At 38.4% G+C, this 22,278-nt stretch overlaps 1 protein-coding gene across 1 annotated transcript in view; it reads right to left on the minus strand.

The window, feature by feature from the left end:
- LOC136676184 (diacylglycerol kinase zeta-like) overlaps nt 1–22,278 on the minus strand; it is a 130,772-nt gene that overhangs the window by 67,242 nt on the left and 41,252 nt on the right. The window contains exons 12-22 of the mRNA XM_066653025.1: nt 21,582–21,664; nt 21,393–21,453; nt 14,752–14,865; nt 10,601–10,741; nt 9,958–10,036; nt 9,479–9,534; nt 8,656–8,718; nt 6,645–6,718; nt 5,444–5,555; nt 5,048–5,247; nt 995–1,095 (exon numbers count right to left, since the gene is read on the minus strand). Of these exons, the coding sequence (XP_066509122.1) occupies nt 995–1,095; nt 5,048–5,247; nt 5,444–5,555; nt 6,645–6,718; nt 8,656–8,718; nt 9,479–9,534; nt 9,958–10,036; nt 10,601–10,741; nt 14,752–14,865; nt 21,393–21,453; nt 21,582–21,664 (1,084 nt within the window). The remainder of the gene's footprint in view (nt 1–994; nt 1,096–5,047; nt 5,248–5,443; nt 5,556–6,644; nt 6,719–8,655; nt 8,719–9,478; nt 9,535–9,957; nt 10,037–10,600; nt 10,742–14,751; nt 14,866–21,392; nt 21,454–21,581; nt 21,665–22,278) is intronic.

Genomic DNA, 22,278 nt, shown 5'->3' on the forward strand with positions numbered 1-22,278 from the left:
ACAACACACCTCTCTGAGCTGCCTCAATTTAGCCACATCTTTAGTAAATGACTTTTACGCCATCACAGTAGTATTTGTGAAATGATAAGACTGCCTCTAGAGAAGACAAGAGGAGGGAGCGATGAGGAGAGAGAGAGAAAGAGAGAGGGAAAGAGAGAGAGCACAAGAGGGTGCTCTTTATTGAGGAATGCTCTGTTGCTTAGCAACATCAGACCATCCTTCTGTAATTCAATTCAGACTTGTTCTTTTTTTTTTGCATTCACTCGCTCTCTCTGCCTGTTGCCAGTTTTGTCTAAGCCCTTTATAGGTGTGAAGAGTGTGTGACAGCGAGAGAGAGGAGAGCCAGGTGTGTGTGTTTTATGTTTGCAGGCGAAGGCAGTTTGAACAGCACAAAAACTATGGCAGTGCCTTCTAGTTTGACCTGTAAGTGGAGCACTAGAAGATGGCGTGCTGTACCCAGGGTAGAGATAATGCTCTAGAGCTTCTGTTTGAAGACACTGCAACTCCATTGTCCTAAATAGCAATCGAGTTCATTTGCATGTATGTATGCATGGGGAAGCATGAATGGCAGTGTTTTCGTGTACTGACATCTAGTGTTTTAAAAGGGGACAGCCCATGTATTTAAATAGGTGGAAAACCTTCAAATATGTTAGTTTTACAAGAAAAAGCTAAATCCTTCCTTATTTCTAAAGTAAACTAATGTGAAGTGTTTTTTCATTAATTCAGGGGAATTTAATGTGTCTGCTCATCATGAAAATCTGCTGTGTTTAAAGCAAGAAAAAAATTAATCTAATAAAAAAAGAAAAATATATGCACTTCTCCCCTATTTAATTTCCTTTTCTCATTTCTATGCATCTCATGAAAAGCTTGATAATGATCCAATGTTTTGAACCAAGTGTACTAAAGCTGTGAAAGCTGTGAATGTGGGAGAGATGGGGCTGGGAATTGTTGCTTCAGGGTCTTACTAAGGTTTGTGTATCTTGTATACACTCACAGGCTTCTTTGAGTTTTTCTTTGTGATAGTGTAGAGCCTCATAGTCATGCATGCTGATGCGGTTCACTCGGATCCGTAACCTCTCTGGGAATGGCTGCTGACTGGAGGGAGAGAGAGAGAGAGAGAGAGAATCAAAATTATAAAGAACAGTTTATTTTTACATTGTAGGATACAATGATATATACATTATATACATATATATTACCTAGCATCTGATAAACTGCTTAAAACCATAAAGCCATAACCTATATGCAAAGTTTTCAAACATTTGAAATTGGTATATTAAAATAATTGTCTTAGTTTAAATTTGTCTAAATGTGACCCAAAGAATTCCCTTTATGTTTCTAACAGCTTTTATCTTTTTTCTGTGATTGATTAAAGTCTTCTGGCACTTGTCAATTTTCCTGTTTGAGTAAGAACTTCGTAAAATCCATTCAGATAAATAAGATCTGTAATCCAAATAGTCCAATAGTGAACTGGGTGATAAGAAGCAACTTCTTTAATTAATTCATTCATTATCTGAAACCGCTTATCCAGTTCAGGGTTGCAGTGGGTCTGGACCCTACCCAGAATCACTGGGCGCAAGGCAGGTACACAGTCCTTCACAGGGCGACAAACACACGCACACACACATACACATACACACTCACACACCCATGAACACTTTTTGAGTCGTTTCTCTGAGGAAACCGACACAAGGAGAGAGCATCATCTTCGATTGACTGAATTTTCTTGCATTTTAAACAATTTCTTCTATTAGAAACAACAAGGGCTAAATTTATTTTCAAATTTCTCCAGATCTGAATTAAGAGTTATTTTCCCCTATCAGAAAGAAGAAAACGTCTGATGATGATAGTCCTAGTGGACTACAGGTTTTGAGCTTTACTTCCAGAAATCTTCCCTTTATTTGCATGAATCTTAGTCTAATAACTCTGGAAAAATCATCAGTTACATCAGTGTCCAACACTACAGTAAGTGTTATTAAAATACAAACATACACACACAGACATAGTCCTCTGTGGTGCTGCTGACTAATACAAGCACATAGAAGAGGGTGACATAAAGCGAAACCCAGAAACACACTCCATCATCTCTCCAGAACAGATGCTGTCTGAGAAGGTGTCTGATCTCTCTCTCTCTCTCACATATCCACAAGTCCATATTCTCATCACAGGCAGGAAACAACTTACTAATCAATAGATATTGTGTTTGTGGTGAGGGAAAACAATTCTTCACTTTACTGGGGCAATTATTTTGCTCATAGATTACAGAAAAAAATGCTTTGGTCCATTTGGAATTGAACAGCTAGCTTTTTTGTAGCTGTTTGAAAGAAGATTCCTAATTGCAGATTTTTAGTAATGTAGTAAATTTAGTCACATAAATTGTAGTTTAATGGATTTAGAGAGACCACAAAGAAAAATGTAATCTAGAAGGCGCTAGAATCATCTGTCTGGAGGCAATGGCATATTTCAAGAGAAAACAGAAGCAGGAACACACTCCAACATCTCTCCAGAACAGATGCTGTCTGAGAAGGTGTCTGATCTCTCTCTCTCTCTCACACACACACACACACACACACTTGAGATTGCTGACTAATATAAATACAGAGAAAATTGTAAGAAAAGCAGCTCCTACACACACACACACTTAAACAAACACTATGTAATTAAGGCAACATTAAGGCAACATTAGTGCTTTTCCAGATTTTTGAGCTTGTTTGTGTGTGTCTGGCTCCTGTTAAACAGATGGTCAGTAGGCAGTGCACTGGAGTCCACCATGTCTGTGTCTTCTTTGCAGACAGCTAATTAGCCTCCACCCTCAGCATTTCCTTCTTAAATGGGGAAATTTACAAGAGGTCGAGGGGCTGCGTTGAAGCTAAAGTCATCACAGAAGCAGTCGTGTGTGAAATTAACTAAACTGCACAGAAAAAGAGAGCAATAATAATCTTATTAAGTGAGGCTTGTTTGGGTTTATTGGACGTGTCTGCATTTAGCACACATTTATTTTCAAGGCAGAGTGATGGAAGTGGGTCTAAAGTGGCTGTGCAAACATAAACACAGCTCAGAACGGACGCAGTTATGGAGTTGACAGAGTGAGGGCAAGATAGATCGACTCAGAGAGAGAGAGAGAGAGAGAGAGAGAGAGAGAAAGCGAGCGAGAGAAATGTCTATCTCCTGTCAGCTACACCTATCAAGCGTGTGTGTGTGTGTTGGCCTCCAACATCTGCAGCTCCTTCAATTCACAATACAGAGAAATGAAACCATGACCTACCGCCCAGGAACGGGCACAAGAACACAGAAAAATGAAGTGAATGTGTATAAGTGAGCTCAGATGGTTAAGTGGTCAGTAAATGTCAAGCTAACTGCTGGCCACTATCTTTACATGTGTGTCTTTGCATTTTTCAGACATTTTCCAGGAAATAATTTTGTAGGTAAAAACAAGAAATAAATATAGGAATGGCACTTGAAAAAAAGGTTATTTTATACAAAAACTATTTTATTTTTGCTGAAGGGATTTGCTGAGTCCTCATTTGACCATATGCAACTTGTAAGCCCTAATCTCCTTACTATAGGTCATTGGATCATCACAATGATATAAAAGGTGTAATTTTAAGATAAAATACAATATAGTGTTTCATTAAATTGGAACACTGTATGGTTGCCTCTGGGTTAATATGAGGTGTTATTCTTTTAACATTTTGGTAACAGCTAAATTAGATTGTAGGCTTACCTTCTGTGAAATGAGGCTGAACAACCTTTGTAATCAGGGATCACCAAAAATATATTATAGAGCAAAATCACCCAATTCTATTGGTTACTACCATACAAAATTTAAGCCTGTACTCAAATAATATTAAAGGCATAGACCACCCAAATCTGTCAGCAGATTTCTTGCCCTGAAATTGATTTTCATATTATACAGAATATCTTCCATAGGAACCATGTGTTAATTAATTCTGAATAAATAGGAATAATGTCACTAAAACTCACTGTAGCTTAGGCTTTTTTCCTATCTCATCCATTCATACTAGGACCAATACAGCATCTACAATGTGAAATATTAAGGGGAGAGTGGTGGAATGCCTTTAAAAGAAGCTTGGCCATTGTTAGTCTCCAAAGTAAACTCTCTTTTAGTGAATCATGATAAGTGTGACAAGATTTAAAAAGTCTGCCTCAGCCATATATTTCAGGTTTATACATCAATGTACTGATTTACTGCAGTACTATTTGTGTTTACTACAGAGCTACTCACAGCAGTATATCTACTGCTAATAATTAATACCTCACTATTACTTCACCACTACAGCCAACAGATTATGAATTTTTTTTAGATTCTTGTACAGATTTTCCCTTCCACCTTACAATGGCGCATACATTTAATTGAGCTTGTAGTAGATGTTAAGTTCTTGATGTGTTTTATACATTTCAGCTTATGTTGTGCAGAAAATACAGTGCACATAAAAAATAAACCTGGCTTCTTATTTCAATGTTCTGTTCAGCCTTAAATTTCTGGTGGAACGGTAAAATTAATCTAACATGTTCATGTGAGTGATTTACTAAAGGCAATAAAGTGTTTTTAAAAAGCTAGATAACTACTGCCTTCTCTGGTTAGTGAAGGTGCTGCCTTATGTAAAACTTATAAAGGAATTGTATTGTGCAGAGTAGGGGTGTTTGAAATCATGTTTCAAGATTCTTCCAGGCATGGATATTGTAAATTTACTGTAATATTTAATGTTATAGATAAGAAGAATATAAATGTTTCTACCCCAAATCTATTGCTTTTACCCTCTTTTGGGTGCATTCAAGTCTTAATTGGGGGGTCAACCAGTTTGGCCCAAAAAATTCAAAATCAGTGCATCCCTAATTTTATTTAATAGTAATCTACAGTTCTCTTTAAACAAGACAAAATAACAGTATGAGAGGAATGGGGCTACAATCAATGTGGGGCTGAAATGCTTAGCCACTTTTGTTCTCAAATAAATGTGATTCAAACAGGAAAATAACATTCTTGCTAAAAGTTCTACCAAATGTTGTAAAAGTATAAAGTACTTACTCGTTGAGCAGTGGTATGGAGGTCCTCCTCTTTGTCTTCTGCACCATGTTGGCCTGGTTGCGCAGTGAAATGTGAATGGTGGACGGAGCCAGTTTGCACGGCTCTCCATCTACCTGCATTGGGATGGACTTATAGGTTGTGAGTGTGACCTCACGACACTGGTTCAACCTCTCACCATGACCTCCGACTTGCAGCGTCGCCTACAGCAATGATAACATCATATTGCATGTAGCAGTGACAACTACAACTGATCCATTAAATAAAATCTCATTGAACCATATCCATAATCATAATCAGGCGTCATCAATTCATAGTTATTTCAGTTGGATAAATGTTTTGAAATAACTTATGTTTTTTGGCTAGTTTTGCATCAGTACAAGAATTAAAAAAAAATACCAATGATGTCATGGTGAAGCCAATGACCTCAATGCAGCCGTCATCATGGCGCTGAGGCTCAAAATCATGATGTTCACTTGGGTTACCCCATGGCATTGTGCCAGCACAGTACCTACACAAACAAACACACAAAATTTGTTTCTATGAACTCTCAGGACATTACATCGACTTAGCGTATACACACACTTGGCCCAGTTGAAACGAACCATGCCAGAATATGATGTCCCCCTCCCCAGTCCCCCGCTGGCCTGTGCTCACTCTGCATGTTCCTTGTGTTGCTTTTATTTTGATTTATGGTGTTTTTGCACAGCACCGTGGAGTTCAGGATTGTACTTTTTTGGCTTATTTGGAGTAATTTGTTTTATAGATCTATCGTTTATTCAGAGCAAGGCTTTTCCTTTAATCATACTGCACGTATAAGAATATTTTTTTCCTGAGGCAAATAGTTGAGAATTTTACCAAATAACTCAGCCGTAGAGCTGGAGATTTAAGGCCAATTAAAGCTTCTGCATCAAACCTCGGCCACAACCAATGTGTAGGTCGTGCATCAATGTGAACCCTATGCAGTGACCTAATGCACACCACCTCACAAATATAAATATATGTTTTTATCAATGCAGACTGCAATGACTCTGACTGGTCCACAGTCGGATGAACATGGATTAAGCTGTGGAAGGAAGACCAGAAATATAAACACTTCTTCGCCACACTACAGAGCACTTTACAGATAAAACTAAAATACTACACAACTACATTTTGTACTACATAGGGTGGAGGAAGATATTTGGGATTCAGCCATAGTGGTTTGGCAGTGTAATTGCAGAGTGACCCAGACACCAATGCAGAAGTATAAATGCTCACAATGGTGTAGGGCTCTTGCGCAGGCTATGGCGTAGGGTCTGCGTTGGGTCAACAAAGAAGAATAAATCTGTCTTTACCCTTACATTAACCATGACAACTTCTAGCCTAAGTCTAACCCTTACCCTACTCTTATCTTACCTTTAACTTTGTCATAACTACGGTATTTAAAATTTCCCTGACCCTTAACATAACCTGCACCGAATAATTTAATGATTTACATTATAGGGACATGGTTTTTGTTCCCCCCAAAAAAACAGGACAAGTGGAAAATTGGTAGGAATGTAAAAAAAATAATAAAGTAATTCATGATTTGAGGAAAATATTGAGGAATTCAAGATACCTGGGAATATTGAGGAAGACCAGACACTGCAGCTTCAACTCCTGAACCTTAGACGTCAGATCTGCTCCATCACACTGGTAAAGAAAAAAAATGTCATACTGTTGCACAATGAAGCAATAGTTCAGGACATATTCATTCCTTCAGTGTGGGAAATAACTCAGTGCTCTATCACGCAACAATTTAAGTAAGCACCAAACCGATATCATATTGTTTTTATACTGAAATAGAGCTGCCAGAGGTGGTTGTCTGAAGCTATGCCATAACAGAACCAGCTTTGATTCCCTACAGAACTTTTCAATAAATATTTCTTTCCGAAAACAGGATGAGATGCCTAAACAACCCTTTTAGAATTACACTTCAGTAGTTATTTATGTTTAATAAATATGCTATACTTTGCAAAGAAATATAATGCAGGCTTTTTTCTTTTGATAAAATGTTTTAAATTTTTTTTCCTGTGATTTTCTTATCATGGATTTTAGTGGGGCTAAATTCGCTCCCTTTGCGGTCTGGCCTGCCAAAGAACCAATCAAGCAACATGCTTGCATCATCACTCTGCCAACATCTTTCAACATGGCTACTGATGTTGGGTGGTTCATGTTGCCATGGTGAAAACAACATCCATCATTCTAGGATCTAACACAGCTTTGCAGTTCTGAGTGGCAGCAGCTCTGAAGATTTGGAGGATGGACTTAACTACGATTAAACTGCATAAATACACATGTACACAGTCATATCAGTATATTATGACAACTCAATCCTTGGCTTTACATACTTTGTTTGCCACTTTTCACCTTGTTCTTCAATGGTTGAAATCCCAACAGGACCACCACGGTGTTGGTGTGTGCTACGCTGGTAGGGTGGATCAAACACAGAAGTACTTCTGAAGTTTTTAAACACCTCAAAGACGCTGCTGGACTGAAAACTTGAAGAACTTGAGGACAACCAACAAAAACTGTGCAGCAAAAGGTCATATATGTCTCCGATTTTACATCTACAAAGTGGTCCAGCGAAGTAGGTGTGTCTAAGAGAGTGGACAGTGAATGGACAGTATTTAAAAAATCCAGCAGCACTGCTCTGTCTGATCCACTTGTACCAGTTCCACACACACACACACACACACACACACACACACACACTAACACACCACCACACATTCAGTGTCACTGCTCCCTTGAGAATGATCCACCACCCAAATCATGCCTGCTCTGTGAGGGTCTGGATCATAACCCACCATGGTGAAAGGGTGCAAACAAAGTATGCAGGGCAACAGCTGGATTACAGTCTGTAATTGCAGAACTAGATAGATAGATAGATAGATAGATAGATACTTTATTGATCCCCAGGGGAAATTCAAGAACTACAAAGTGCTCCTGTCTGGTCAGTGTAGCTGAGACAATGGACAATGAGTGTGGAAACAAGGAGGTGGTCATAATATTCTGATTTGACTATGTATAATGAAATTAACAAAGGTAAATAAAATTATTATTTTTATTATATATATATATATATATATATATATATATATATATATATATATCCTTTAAAAAGGAAAAAGGCTTTAAGTTAAATTTTTCTTGGAACTGTCTGTCCTGGCCAAGAGGTTAAAGAACTGAATCATGTAATAACATATTTGTACAGTGCCTTCAGAGCCCAAGAAGGCTTAATTTTTGAAGACGCCTTTAATTCTAAATTAATACTTACAGGCAGTTAAAGGTAAATACAAAAAAGGTTTTAACTTCTCTTTTCTGTTAATAACTGAAGTTCTGAAAGACTCTGCTGCATATATTTAAGAACACATTCTAACAAAGACACCTTTGGCAGAACAGTAATTAGTATGCGTAACAAACTCCCTTTTTAAATGTGAAAACACATGAACAGTTATATTAATCCTACATCAGGGTCCGTTTTTTGGCAAAAGAAAAAAGAGACAGGGGACTAACAGAAAGCATTATACACATCCACTAGTAAGTTCTAATAAATGTTAGACTGATGTAGTTCATAGTTCACTCACCACCACTTTGATGTGCTTGGCCAAGTCTTTGGAGCTTCTCATGATGAAATCTGAGAAGGCTGTCTGTTAAAAAAAATAAATATAAAAAAAAGGTGACCCTAATATATTAACTACCACCAGCATCATCCTCATCGCAATCACCACTATAATGAGTCACGCTGTTTAATAATCAGGCTGCTTTTGCTTAATTGTTTAGCTTATGTAAAATTATGCAAAGCATGCATGTGCATTTGTGTAAAAGAGAGACATTTTTGTCCTGTGGCTTAATGATGAAATGGTACTAAATAGGCACTGATTCACTGATGACATGCAGTCTACAGTCTTCATCAAGAGACAAAACATAATAACTTTAAGCTCTATCACTATTCACATGTGATTAGTAGTTTCCATGTAGATCTTAAAATGTACAATTACCCATATGAAAGAGCAATGCCTCTCTATATCTGTTTTGAATTAAAGTTCTTTTTAGCTCAGCCTACAAGCGTTTTCTATTTATTACTGTCTAATTTCTGTTTACATGTCTCTCAGCACATCACTACTTGCTTAATTGCAACAAATATTTTAAATGAAATTTAAGATTACTGCCTTAATCAGAATATACCTCAACCATTTTCATTGTACTCTTAGGACCTGAGGGCATTGTTTTTTCTGACCATCACTGGTACAATTTTCAATGCCACAAAATAAAGGTTTTTTTTTTTTTTCAGTGATGTAGACACATACTTTGTGTGTGTTTTAGAAACCGTGTGTGTGTGTGTGTGTGTGTGTGTGTGAAAATGCTACGGGGGGGTCTCTAAGATGTCTCTTCCTCTGTCCCACTCACCCCCGCATAGAACATCTTGTTCTTGAAGCGACTGTTGAATTTCTCTGGGTTCGCCTCTGGGGAGAGAGAGAAAGGCCAGTGTTTCAATTACTGCCCATCAACCTGACCACAAATGAGGGCTGACACAAAAAACACACAATTTTGTGCATCTCACAAACACACATCCCACACTTATAATAAAAAAAATAAAACACATAGAGCTAGTTTCGAGATTAGATAGATTTTTAATGAGACACATGACACAGATATTGCTTTTTATGACAACTTACACAAACCAACATTAACATGTATAAAGGGAGCAATAATCAGATTCAGCCTAGAAAGTGTTATGACGATGGACACATATAGGAATAAACCTTAAGTGTTTATGTAGCTGCATGTCAGTTGTCAAAGCAAGGCTTATATAAGTAGGTGTCATGTAGCCTAATGAACACTGTCCTACAGTGATATGTTATCAAGACTGATATCATTACACAAACCTCGAGACTCATGAAATTCCAGAGTTACGTGTGCATCGAAACCCAAGCTGAAATAGTTGTTGAAAACATCCAAAGGAAGCTGTAAAATAATCCAAGGGTGACAAAATCAGTCTTACATTATTACACAAACACATATACAAATCTAAATTCATCACACCTGAATATCATTGTTGTCCACTGAAAAACATGCATCATTTTTGTGGATTTTGTGTTTAGTAAATCATTTGAACACAGCAGCTGTCCTTCACATTGTGTTCAATGTCCATGATGAATGGACCAATAGAAATGCTCAAATTACTTTTTGCATTGACTTCCACTGAAATATTCTTCTTTTCCTTCTGTAAAATTGCTGTTTTTGGAAATACACGTTTTTTATTGGGAACTGATAAAAGACAAATGACTCTGATTTACCAATATATCATTAGTACATTCTTGGTAATACAAGATTCATTATGGTCATCACATAAATCATAATAATATAAATCATATAAGCATAATCCTTAATTGAGGTTTAACCTGGGCCCATACAGAAATGTGAGAAAGTAAAAAAAAAAAAAAACTTGACCACATAATACAGTAAATAATTCCAGATTCTCAAACAGCAGTGTATTTGGAATGAATGCAGTGAACATAAGGTTTTTACCTTATCTGTAACCTGTTCATCTTTCTCCTCTGGCCCGGCTTCAGGGTTTGGTTCTACATGTAAATTCCAACGATCAAGCTGCACAATGTTTCCATCCTCCACATGGGACAGAATTTTACATACAGGTTCGTCTGTGTATCCCTGCACACATACACAAACACACCTTATTTAATCATCTTTTGGCACAAATCTTCCACACTGATGCACTTCAGAAAATAGATGACATCATGAGTTATGAGGTTTATTTAGAAACACTGAAGCAACATCTCAAGACATCAGCCTGAAACCTGGTTTCAAATGGTTCTTCCAGGAGGACAATGTTCCTAAGCATTCTTCCAATTACAAACCGGATTCCAAAAAAAGTTGGGACACTAAACAAATTGTGAATAAAAACTGAATACAATGATGTGGAGGTGCCAACATCTAATATTTTATTCAGAATAGAACACAAATTACAGATCAAAAGTTTAAACTGAGAGAATGTATCATTTTAAAGGGAAAATATGTGGTTTCAAAATTTCATGGTGTCAACAAATCACAAAAAAGTTGGGACAAGGCCATTTTTTACCACTGTGTGGCATCCCCCCTTCTTCATACAACACTCAACAGACGTCTGGGGACAGAGGAGACCAGTTTCTCAAGTTTAGAAATAGGAATGCTCTCCTATTCAGTTCTAATACAGGCCTCTAACTGTTCAATCGTCCTGGGCCGTCTTTGTCACACCTTCCTCTTTATGATGCGCCAAATGTTCTCTATAGGTGAAAGATCTGGACTGCAGGCTGCCATTTCAGTACCTGGATCCTTCTTCTACGTAGCCATGATGTTGTGATTGCTGCAGAATGTGGTCTGGCATTATCTTGTTGAAAAATGCAGGGTCTTCCCTGAAAGAGATGACGTCTAGATGGGAGCATATGTTGTTCTAGAACCTGAACATAGTTCTCTGCATTAATGGTGCCTTTCCAGACATGCAAGCTGCCCATGCCACAAGCACTCATGCAACCCCATACCATCAGTGATGCAGGCTTCTGAACGGAGTGTTGATAACAACTTGGGTTATCCTTGTCCTCTCTGGTCCGGATGACATGGCGTCCCAGTGTTCCATAAAGAACTTCAAATCGTGACTCATCTGACCACAGAACAGTCTTCCTTTTGCAAGACCTCTGGCCCAGTGCAAACATCTGAACTTGTGGAGCTTGCTTAGAAATGGCTTCTTCTTTGCACTGTAGAGTTTCAGCTGGCAACGTTGGATGGCACGGTGGATTGTGTTCACTGACAGTGCTTTCTGGAAGTATTCCTGAGCCCATTCTGTTATTTCCTTGACAGTGGCATTCTTGTTTGAGGTGCAGTGACATTTAAGGGCCCAGAGATCACGAGCATCCAGTAGAGTTTTACAGCCTTGACCCTTATGTAGTGGAAATAGTATGCACACGTTGCGGTGGCATTAGCACTACATTAGCACTACAGAGCCCTCCCCCCTATCTCTCTCTCACACGCACGCTCACAGAATACAACTGACAGAGTTGTATGTCAGACAAACTGACAGAGTTGTAAGGTGGAATTGTTTTTAAAGGTGGAATTCAAAATGTTTCATTTTCCAGTCACGGCCTACGGAGCTCCATAGAGTACAATGCAAACTGCTGTGGAAGAGTGCTCTCTTAACATCCCACTACCAACAGCTTAGCAGTCAACACCTTCACCATAGCGTCACCTAGTGACCCACGCGGGTTTTCCGTACCACCAACCTTGCTTTAAGCGGGAAAGACGCTGATCGGGGAACAGGGGTTTCAGCGGCGCAACATCTCGCGTTTCCTCCTGGTAATTATTATATTGTTTATCCCAGCAAACTTTCAGTACCAACTCATGAGCCATGAGAGACATGAGACAATGTGACCTTACGTATCCGGAGATCGACAGGGAGCATGTTGCTGACGGTGCCTTCCAGCACAACTTCCTGGAGAATTGCAGACGCGGGCCTTGTAGGTTGCAACCGCGGGCGTTCATTTTCTCCCGAGGCTTTCAGACGCAGCCGTCGGAGCTGGTGGTGTTCTGTAGGTCTCTGTCGGGATTCTTCGATGTTGCTGATCTGCCGCCTTGTGAGAGAGAGACACGTCCATGCAGGTCTCTCCTGGGCAGGTTTCCGCATCTCAGAAGGTCATTCTGAGAGTGCGTGCAGCCGTCCTCTTCGTGGCGTTGTCGTCGTTTGGAGGGTCAGAGGTCTAAGGTTGCCTTCATGCTCTGGGTGTGGCGTTGAAATTTTGCTAGGGTTAAACTATAGCTTTTCTTAATGTGTAGCTTCTATCTGGACCACGCTTTAAAGGTCCAAGACTGTTTAAGTAAGCCATGAGTCTGATGCCTGCAGAGTCATTTCCAAAACTCAGGTCATTTTACTCTTTTAGCCTTGAAAAAGGCTAAGAGAGATAATGCCCCAAGTATCTGGAGCCTTGAGGTGAAGAGTCGAACAGTGGAGAAAAAGGGGCAGAAGCCCAAAAACCTGAAAAAGCTTAAAAAGCTTGTGTCATTTGGCGCCACAGGTTTTTAACCAGAGTTTAGAAAACCCTCTCCGAATACCTGATTCGTCCTCAATGAGGGAGAATTGGAGCTTTTCTTGCTCCTGATTGGCCGTTTCCTGTACCTTGGGCGTGTTATCACATAGAATTTATGACACTTGACAAGACAAAGACTTGACCATCCCTGAGTGAATACTTTGCAATATAAAAGATTATATGTTAACACAAAGTAATATCATTAAGAAAAAAAACAACCATGTTCTATATAATTATTAACCAACTAAACACATAGTATGTGGCTACCTTGGTTCTACATAAATTCATATAAACAAAAATGACCTTAAACACATGTAAATTAATTCCTCCTATTTTGATTGTCAAAACGGGATTAATTTCAAACAGTTGTGCCCATATACAACCTGTTTTCCATGTAAGAACTTTGGGATGTTTGAGTCTTTTTAGAATTAACAGTCTTTAAAGGTGGAAGGGGGCATTGTGAGTTTCAATCAAGATTGAGTCTCTGTGTCTCTCTGCATTCTTTTCTTGACCCTTAAGTCCTTGGTCCTTAAGTCATAAAAAGGGTCTTTGGAGGGGGTTTTACGGGCCTGCTCTGGAGGTTTATCTCACCTTACATCTGCTAGTGAGGAGATGTCTCTGAAACGAGCTAAAGTTTGGGTATATCAAATCACATCTTCAGAACGTCACAATTTCTTATTCGAAATGAATATACATTCATCATATCCACTACACTTACACATTGCAATTGTCCCAGATTCTCTGAATCTTTTGATGATGTTATGCAGGGTTGATGATGATAACTTAAAAGTCCTTACTATTTTACGCTGGGTAACACCATTCTGGTATTGCTGCACTATTTTTCTGCGCAACAATGGTGGAATTGGTGATCCTCTTACCATCTTGGCTTCAGAGAGACACTGACACTCTGAGAAGCTCTTTTTATACCCAATCATGTTGTCAATTGGTCTTCCAGCTGTTCGTTATATGCTCAATGTCCTTTTTCCAGCCACTTATTGCTACTTGTCCCAACTTTTTTGGGATTTGTTGACACTGAAATTTTGAATCAACATATTTTTCCTTAAAAACTTTACATTTACTCAGATTAAACTTTTGATCTGTCATCTATATTCTATTACGAATAAAATATTGACATTTGCCATCTCCACATCATTCATCATTGCATTCAGTTTTTATTCACAATTTGTTTAGTGTCCCAACTTTTTTGGAATCCGGTTTGTATTTCATAAAATAGCTTAAGGGTAACAATATGGGTCAAACTTAACAAGCATTTTGAAAACGAAAAATCTTGACTGAATTACACCAGATCCATCATGAGAAATGGGCTAAAATGGAAAAAATAAATAAATAAACAAATAAATAAATAAAAATTATTTTTCTCAAATTAAGAAATTAAAAGACCAACCACCGAAGTTAAATGTATCTAAATAATTGACCCATTACAAATGTAATTAAGTAAATAAAACATAAAATGTACAGTGAAATAAAATGTGGAGTTTTGAAAATTTGTATTTTGAAAGTTTTTAGCATTTCTGACCTCAACTGTATGTCTATTAGAAAATATTAAACATGACATCATTCTTTTATTCTGCATAAGCTCTCACTTACTCCTCCCCAGTTCAGGGTCCTTGCGAGGTCATTTCCTGTCCCCAGTGGAAGGACAGCAACAGCAGGTTGTGGGTTCAGCTGCAGCTCATCCAGAGTGGACAAGATCCAGCCTACCTGGAAAAGTCAGAGAGAACGACACTTCAGGGAGAGTGTGTTTGTATGTAGATGAATAGCTATACTCTGTGAGGTATATGCATCTGCAGGGGGTATAAATTATTATTATTATTTTTTTTTTTAAACAGAGTTTGTATGTGTATAAATTGTATTCAAGCAAACCGCAGAAACTCCAGAAGTCTTACATAACACAAATATTATAGCTAACAGGTGGAGCTTCCCCAATATCTTGCCAATAATATTATATATATATATATTTTTTTCTTCTTCATCTTCTCTGGTATGGTTCTGTTAATATGTTAATAAATCAATTTATTTACCTGCTGTTTTGGTTTATTTGCTGCTAGCTGATTTACACACAGCTATACCACAAACACCACCATAGTCTGACAAAGGTGCTAAAGGTTTCATTTTACACATCATTTAAAGGCTGTATTTGAGAAAGAAAGCTACTACTTTGGATTCAAACAGTAACATACAGAAAGCAATTAGCTGATCACATATCAATTTCATAAATGTTTATACTTTATAAGGGCTCTTGTAAATATTTTTTCTTACACTTTCTTCCTCACATGAACTCTGTAAAATAATTCAGGTTGCAACCATCTTGGTGCCTTTGTATAATGTAATTACCATTACCCTAACCATTTGGGCCAAGCTGGAGATAGACAAAAAAATAAACAGGAGTTATCCTTTGTAATGTTAACAATTGTATGCTGATATTCATAGGGTTAAGTGCCTTTGCAGTTAGACATCTCTCAGTATGCAAATGTTTGGATGATACCATTTTAGGGTCTGTTTGGGGGTTGGTTAGCCCAATTGCTATGGTAACTGAAAAGCTGTGGCGAAGGATGGGAAAATCAGTGTTATTTTTTAAAGGGTTTGTACAGAGAGAGTTTTTAGACTTTTAGACTTAGTAACTTAGTAAATTTTATTTCATCTCTACTTTTTGAGCCTCCTCTCCTATTTTCAAGAAACACATTGCCAGCAGAAAACAACTTCCAGCGACAAAAGGCAGGAAGAAAGGAACAAATTTAAAAGACAACAATTTTTGGCAGCGATGGTGGGATCATGCTGTCCGACATTATGAACTCCTGTTGCTGTCACAGGTGGACCAAGAATCCTGTTTTTCTGACGATCTGTTTGTAGCCGACCCTGTTGCTCTAAAGAAGCTGAACCGCCACCTCATACAACCAGGATGAGCGAAAGAAATCTCAGAACACATCACACACAGCCAGAATATGAGAGCTGTCTTGTCCTATATATGGTCACATATATTTGTGGGAAAAACACAGGGTTAGTTTTATTCCTGGTCAAAGGCCGTAAAATCCGGTAGTACGAACTTTCCTACTAGAGAAGGAGAAAGACAGACTGATAAGCAACAACATGTTAGCTACAAACCACCAGCTATATCCATCTTTGAATGCTTTTAAAAGAGACACAGAACAGTCCGGGAGGTCTTCTTCCAGCGCCAGTGAAGAAGAGGTTTTAACCTCTCTGTGCTGGAAGCTGCTCAAGTGGTAAATAAACAGGTGAAAACCAAGGGAGGTGAAGAGAAGATAACAGTTAAACACGAGCTGCTATCTCCGGAGCACACTGATCGTCTCTCTAAAGAGTTTATCCACCCTAAAGTTATGGGGTTAGGTCCTTTTATGACACGAATGTCATGTAAGATCAAATTGTACTCTCTACATCCATAAGATGTTTCGGCTGTGTGTTTACAGATTTTGATGCCTGATGAGAAAAAATAGAGTCATACTATGAGAGACATGTAGATAAGCTTTGATCTATGAAGGCTGTCAAAGAGAGCAATATGGGCAGGTTAGTTTTTTGTAAAAGAAGCCATGGGTTTCACTGTCTGTTGGCAAAAGGTAGTGGAGTGTCATCAGAAAAAGTGTGAATGTGTGAACCACTATACGACATGTTTCGCTGAAGTTTACATGTTACAGGGTGGACATGATGAGTGTACTTCTGTTGAAGATGTACTTAACTCAAAGATTCCTGTTGCAAATGGGCTGATGGGTTATCGAAGATTTTGCCTCTGTTAAAACCCAACTGGCGTACAACAGCAGTAGGAGAGCTGTCTGCGAGTTTAGCAGCATATGAAAGGGATTCCAGTGTAAGATTACATATATCTGCTGTCTTGCATAATGTCTCCCAGCAATCTGGGAGTACATATAATAAAATGGAGCATATATGTCACTACTGTGGTAAAAGGGACACTAAAGGGAAATGCAAACTAAAGCATTTGGATTCCTGGAAAATTGCTAATTCAAACAGGGATCAGGACAGTTGAGTGGAAGAAACTTTATCACCTGAGCTGGCAGGGCAGCTTCTCAAGCTTATTCAACAAGCCACTCAAAGGCCTGCTTCTCATAACCAGAATCAGGAGCCTTTAAACTGATCATGTCCGCTGTGAGAGCTTATTTGCAACCGGTTACACATGAATGAGACAATAGACTGTATGTGAAAGCTAGTGTAAATGATCAAGAATGTGATATCACTGTAGTGATGTGTCAATCTCTTACAGTGCGTTGTCCACATGCAGTTAATTCTTTCTAATCTTCTGCTTGTGAAGTCATAATTACTGCCCAGGGAAGGGGTAACTGCTGCTCTCACAGCTCCAAATATTACCCTCCAAAAGACTCAAATCACTAATCCCTCATCTTTAACGATGACTGCATTGTCTGATAATTGTGATGAGAATTAGAATGATGGTCATGAGTGTGTATTGTAATCACACACACCACCTTCAGGCATTTCTGAATTTCCTTTAGAAAATCCTAGTACAATTTTTTTTGTGTGATGGTTCTGAATTCAGGCCCTGAATGGATGCAGACAGACTGGTCACAGGGCCATCTTCCTAACCATTTCTCAGCTCAGGCTGCTGAATTAGTGGCCCTTACTAAGGCTTGCATCTTGGCACCTGGTGTTACTGTAGGTTCTCCCATTAAGAACGCTTCCCATTAAGAATGACAGCTTGTGAGCTCCCAGCTAAGCTTGCAGTGGATAAAGTTAAAGCTCACAGGTCCCTCAACTCTATAGAAACCAAGGGTAGTATTATGGCTGATGCTGCAGCTAAAGGAGCAGCATAATTTGACAAAATTTCCACTACTGCAACAATTTGTAATCAAACTGTCCCACAAAACATGCATTTGTCCCTATTACAAGCAGATGTAAATCCATCTCCTGATGCACTGCTGAAATACTGCATGGAGCTCACCGACTCTGTTAGCACTGCACAACAGCATGAAAAAAAGGGTGTTGGTTAAGTCACAACAGGAGGGACACTATTATACCAGGACAGTAGGTAATGATTATAAAATCATACAGCTGCTCCTTTAGAGGAAAGATTGAAAGGTCCGTTTCAGGTTTTGTTAATTACCGATGGTATGTCAAGGTTAAAAAACACGGGCACATGCTTCACATTGTAGAATTGTGCCACCTCCTAATTAGGGACAATGGGTGATTTAGTTGAAAGAGCTTTGGGAAGATCAGATGGTATGTACACCACAGGGGCCAAACCCAAAGTGAAGACTCCCTTTCCCCAAATATAACGACTAACATTTCCACACTTTCAGCCAATATCTTATGGCCCAGTGGTTAGGTAGGGACAGAAGAGTGGTATCATATATGATGATTTTTTTGTATGTACCACATACACACTGTTAGGATCGGGTGGACTGACAGAGGCGGACCCAAACAATAAAACAGGAGACTTATTTATTAAAGATAAAGAAACACCTAGACAGAGAGACAGATACATACAAGACCTAAACAGAGAGATCAAAACAGACTAAACCTAGACATAGAGAGCTAAACAGAGACCTAGACATGGAAAACTAAACAGAGACCTAGACTAGAGAGACAGATACAGAGGAACCTAAACTAGAGATAGAAAACTAAGCTGAGTAAAGACACAAATAGACTTGAGACAAGAGACAAACCAAACGAGCACACGAAGCACAATGAAGGAAAAGGGAAACAGACAAGACAAAGAGAAATCGCATGTAACGTGAAAGAGGTACAGACGAGACCAACAGACTAGTGAAAGTGGAACAAACAAGACATACGGACTAGAAAAAGGAATGTCCAAACAAGAAAGTCTGAGACAAAGGAACTTAAATACACACAATGACACCTGAGACAGATAACGAGGAGGCAGGATTACAAAGGAGACACAGATGGAGACACTGACAAGGAGGTGGAGCTAAGGCAGGACTAGGGCGGAGACAGGAACAATAATAAACAGAAACATGTGCAAGAGCACATGGTGGGGAAAACACACACACATGACAGGACCAGGGAGTTACACATACAATGGCCGAAAAGATACTGCCGACTATGTTTGTGTTTTACAGCTGCCAGAAACGGGTGCAATTGTTTCTGTTGGAAGACAAAAAATCTGGAACCAAATTGGAGTACTCTCAGTTCTACTGAGCTGACAACCACCTCTACAGAGACATCATCAATTTCATCATTAAAACATCAGAGACTGAGACATCACCAACATTTTAGTGAGTCCCGCCTCTAATATAGACAACTACCTTTGACCACACTCCAGTATGGTCCAGAGGGGGGAGCGTTGTAAATAATTTTTCTTAGACTCTCTTCATCACATGAACTCTGAAAGATAATTCAGAATGCCACCACCTTGACGCATTGTATAATGTAATTATCATGGGGTGTCTTTCGTTCCACAACCATTTGGGCCAAGCTGAAGATAGACTGGTTGCCCCAACTCACCAGCGGTTATCCTTTGTAATGTTAACATCTGTATGCTGATATTGATTGGGTTAAGTGCCTTCGCAGTTAGCCATCTCTCAGTATGCAAATGTTTGGATAATACCATTTTAGGGTCTGTTAGCCTATTTGAAATGGTAACTGAAAAGCTGTGGCTAATGGTGGGAAGAACACTGTGTTTTAACTTTAAAAAGAGACCTGTGCGCACCCAATAAACTTAATTTCATCTCTACTTTTCGAGTTTCCTCTTCTATTTTCAAGAAACAAATTTCCAGCAGAAAACAACAATTTCCAGCGATGAAAGCAGGAACAAAAGAACACATTTAGAAGACAACAGGGTGTTGTGTTCAGATTTATTTTTGCCATTATCCATAATTTGCAGGACCTCAGTAATGGCAGCTGATACATTGTTCAGGCCCTAATCTGCAAATGGAATTATCCCTAATAGGGCTGTGTCATATTGTATATATTGCGATAATATCTGTATAATTCTTATGAAGATAAGAATAATCCATATTGTGGGTAGCTCTGGATAGGAGCATCTGCTAAATGTAAATATAAGTGATAAAAGCAATATTCTGACTTGTTTATGTAATGATGTCATGCAGTTACCCATAATACGGAGTACATCCATTATGTAAGTCATTTAGGCACAGCAGCAACAGAAAGTGAAGTGTTTGTTGCAAAAAGGGCAGCTACTTTGACAGTGTGGAGGTGGTTTGTTTACAAAATTTCAGAAGCACAACAAAACACTATAATATTTTAAATATGCAAAAATGCTGTAACAACAATAGAGAGATACACAGCTAATTTGTTTCACCACCTCAAACAGAAGCGCACATTTGAGTACAATGAAAAGTTTGTATTTGTTTTGTGACTTATAGTGAATCTTTACATTTACACATTTACATTTGCTGTGTGTATGCATGCACTAACTTTTCTGCATTTCAATTTTAGTGATAGACTTTGATATACCAATTTGTTAATTATTATTTATTTTATACAAAATCAGAATCTGGGTTACTGTTAAGTTTAAGTCACTGTTGTTTACAAAATTACCAACTGTTTACACTTTCTACTTTCTACTGAATGTTTGAAACTTAAAATTTATATTAAAGTAAAACTTTACATTTAAACATTTAGTTTGTTCTTGGAATTAATAAAATATTTTTCAGTTGTTTTTCATATCACCAAGTATATTGTTATTGCAAAAATACACAGAAATACTGTAATATTATTTTAGGGTCATATCATCCACCCCTAATCCCTAATGTAGTATAACTCCAAGAAAAAATATGTTTATAAATACCACTTAAGAATATGGGTGCATATTGCGATATATTTCTCCCGAACACTGTGAGGATTTTTAAACCCCTTATTTTTATTCCATATTTCTGTGCGTCTTGAGGCGGTAGTGTTGAAATCCTCCTGGGTGGATAAATGTCAGCCTGTGAAGTATCGGGGTATTCCGCAAGCTGTGCGCTCATCCTAACGTTAATGCTCTTAATTACTCAGAGACACCACACACAGCAAAACCAGGACACACGCAGACACATATACGCGTGTACCCGCTCACACACAAGTATACACACACTGCACATCCTGAATCACAGCTTCCAGACATTCCTGCGTAGTTCAGCATAACGCTACTAAATTTTGACTCTGGGAAACTTTCTAAGAGTGTGACTCAGCAAACTGCTCTGTGACATTAAGTATGTGCATTTGGAAATGAGGGCACGGATGGGCCTTTGAAACTTAATAATGATTTGTACACACAAACTTACTGTGCCATCACCACCACAGGCCAAAATCCGCAGGTTGTGAACTTTCCGGTACATCTCCAATCTAAAACAGACAGACACAGACACACACGCCGCCCCACATATATGCACACATACACAGAGCAAGGGTCCTTTCTTACATGAGTGATCTGAATTATTGATGAGAAATGAAAAACAAGGCTAAGCACTCACCCATGTTTAGGTCCTCCCTGGCTGAGATCAAAGACTTGACGAGGATTCAAATACCACATAAATGACTGGATTATTTTTGCCCCCTGAAAGGCATATGTCAGTATTTAACTTTGAAATACATAATTCCTGTGATAAAATGTAACAATAAAAATAATAATAACAATAAAAACAATTGTGTTACAAAAAGGCTGAAACTGATAATGATATGCATCATATCAGCCTACAGCATTGAGTGTATTCAACCAGTGCAGCTCAACAGCTTCTAGATCTGTTTCATCTATGCAAAACCCTACAAATGTGCGATATCATTTCACACAATAGGTTTATTTAATTAGGTTCATGTGTGGGAATCTTTGTTCAATGTTATGGATTGCATTAAACAATTCAATAAATGAGAAAATAGATTTTCAATTGATTGTAAATAGGTTTTTTAGATATTACAGAGTATAACTTGGTTAGCCATCAGTGGGAATAGGCATAACTGTATCTAAATTAAATATGGAATGCAGTGTTTTACCTACAGAAATCAGAATGGCAAGTTAGCCTCATTCAAATTGTGTCTGGCTGGTAGCAAAATGGAAATTCAGTTGCTAAATGAATTTATTTCTTTTGTATGCATGTATGTATTTATTTAGTGAAAACAGCTTTAAAAGGGTGGACACTTTTCAGGTATCAGCTGTGACAGAACCACATTTAA

This window comes from Hoplias malabaricus, chromosome X2 (genome assembly GCF_029633855.1).
Source record: "Hoplias malabaricus isolate fHopMal1 chromosome X2, fHopMal1.hap1, whole genome shotgun sequence".
Lineage (NCBI taxonomy): Eukaryota > Metazoa > Chordata > Actinopteri > Characiformes > Erythrinidae > Hoplias > Hoplias malabaricus.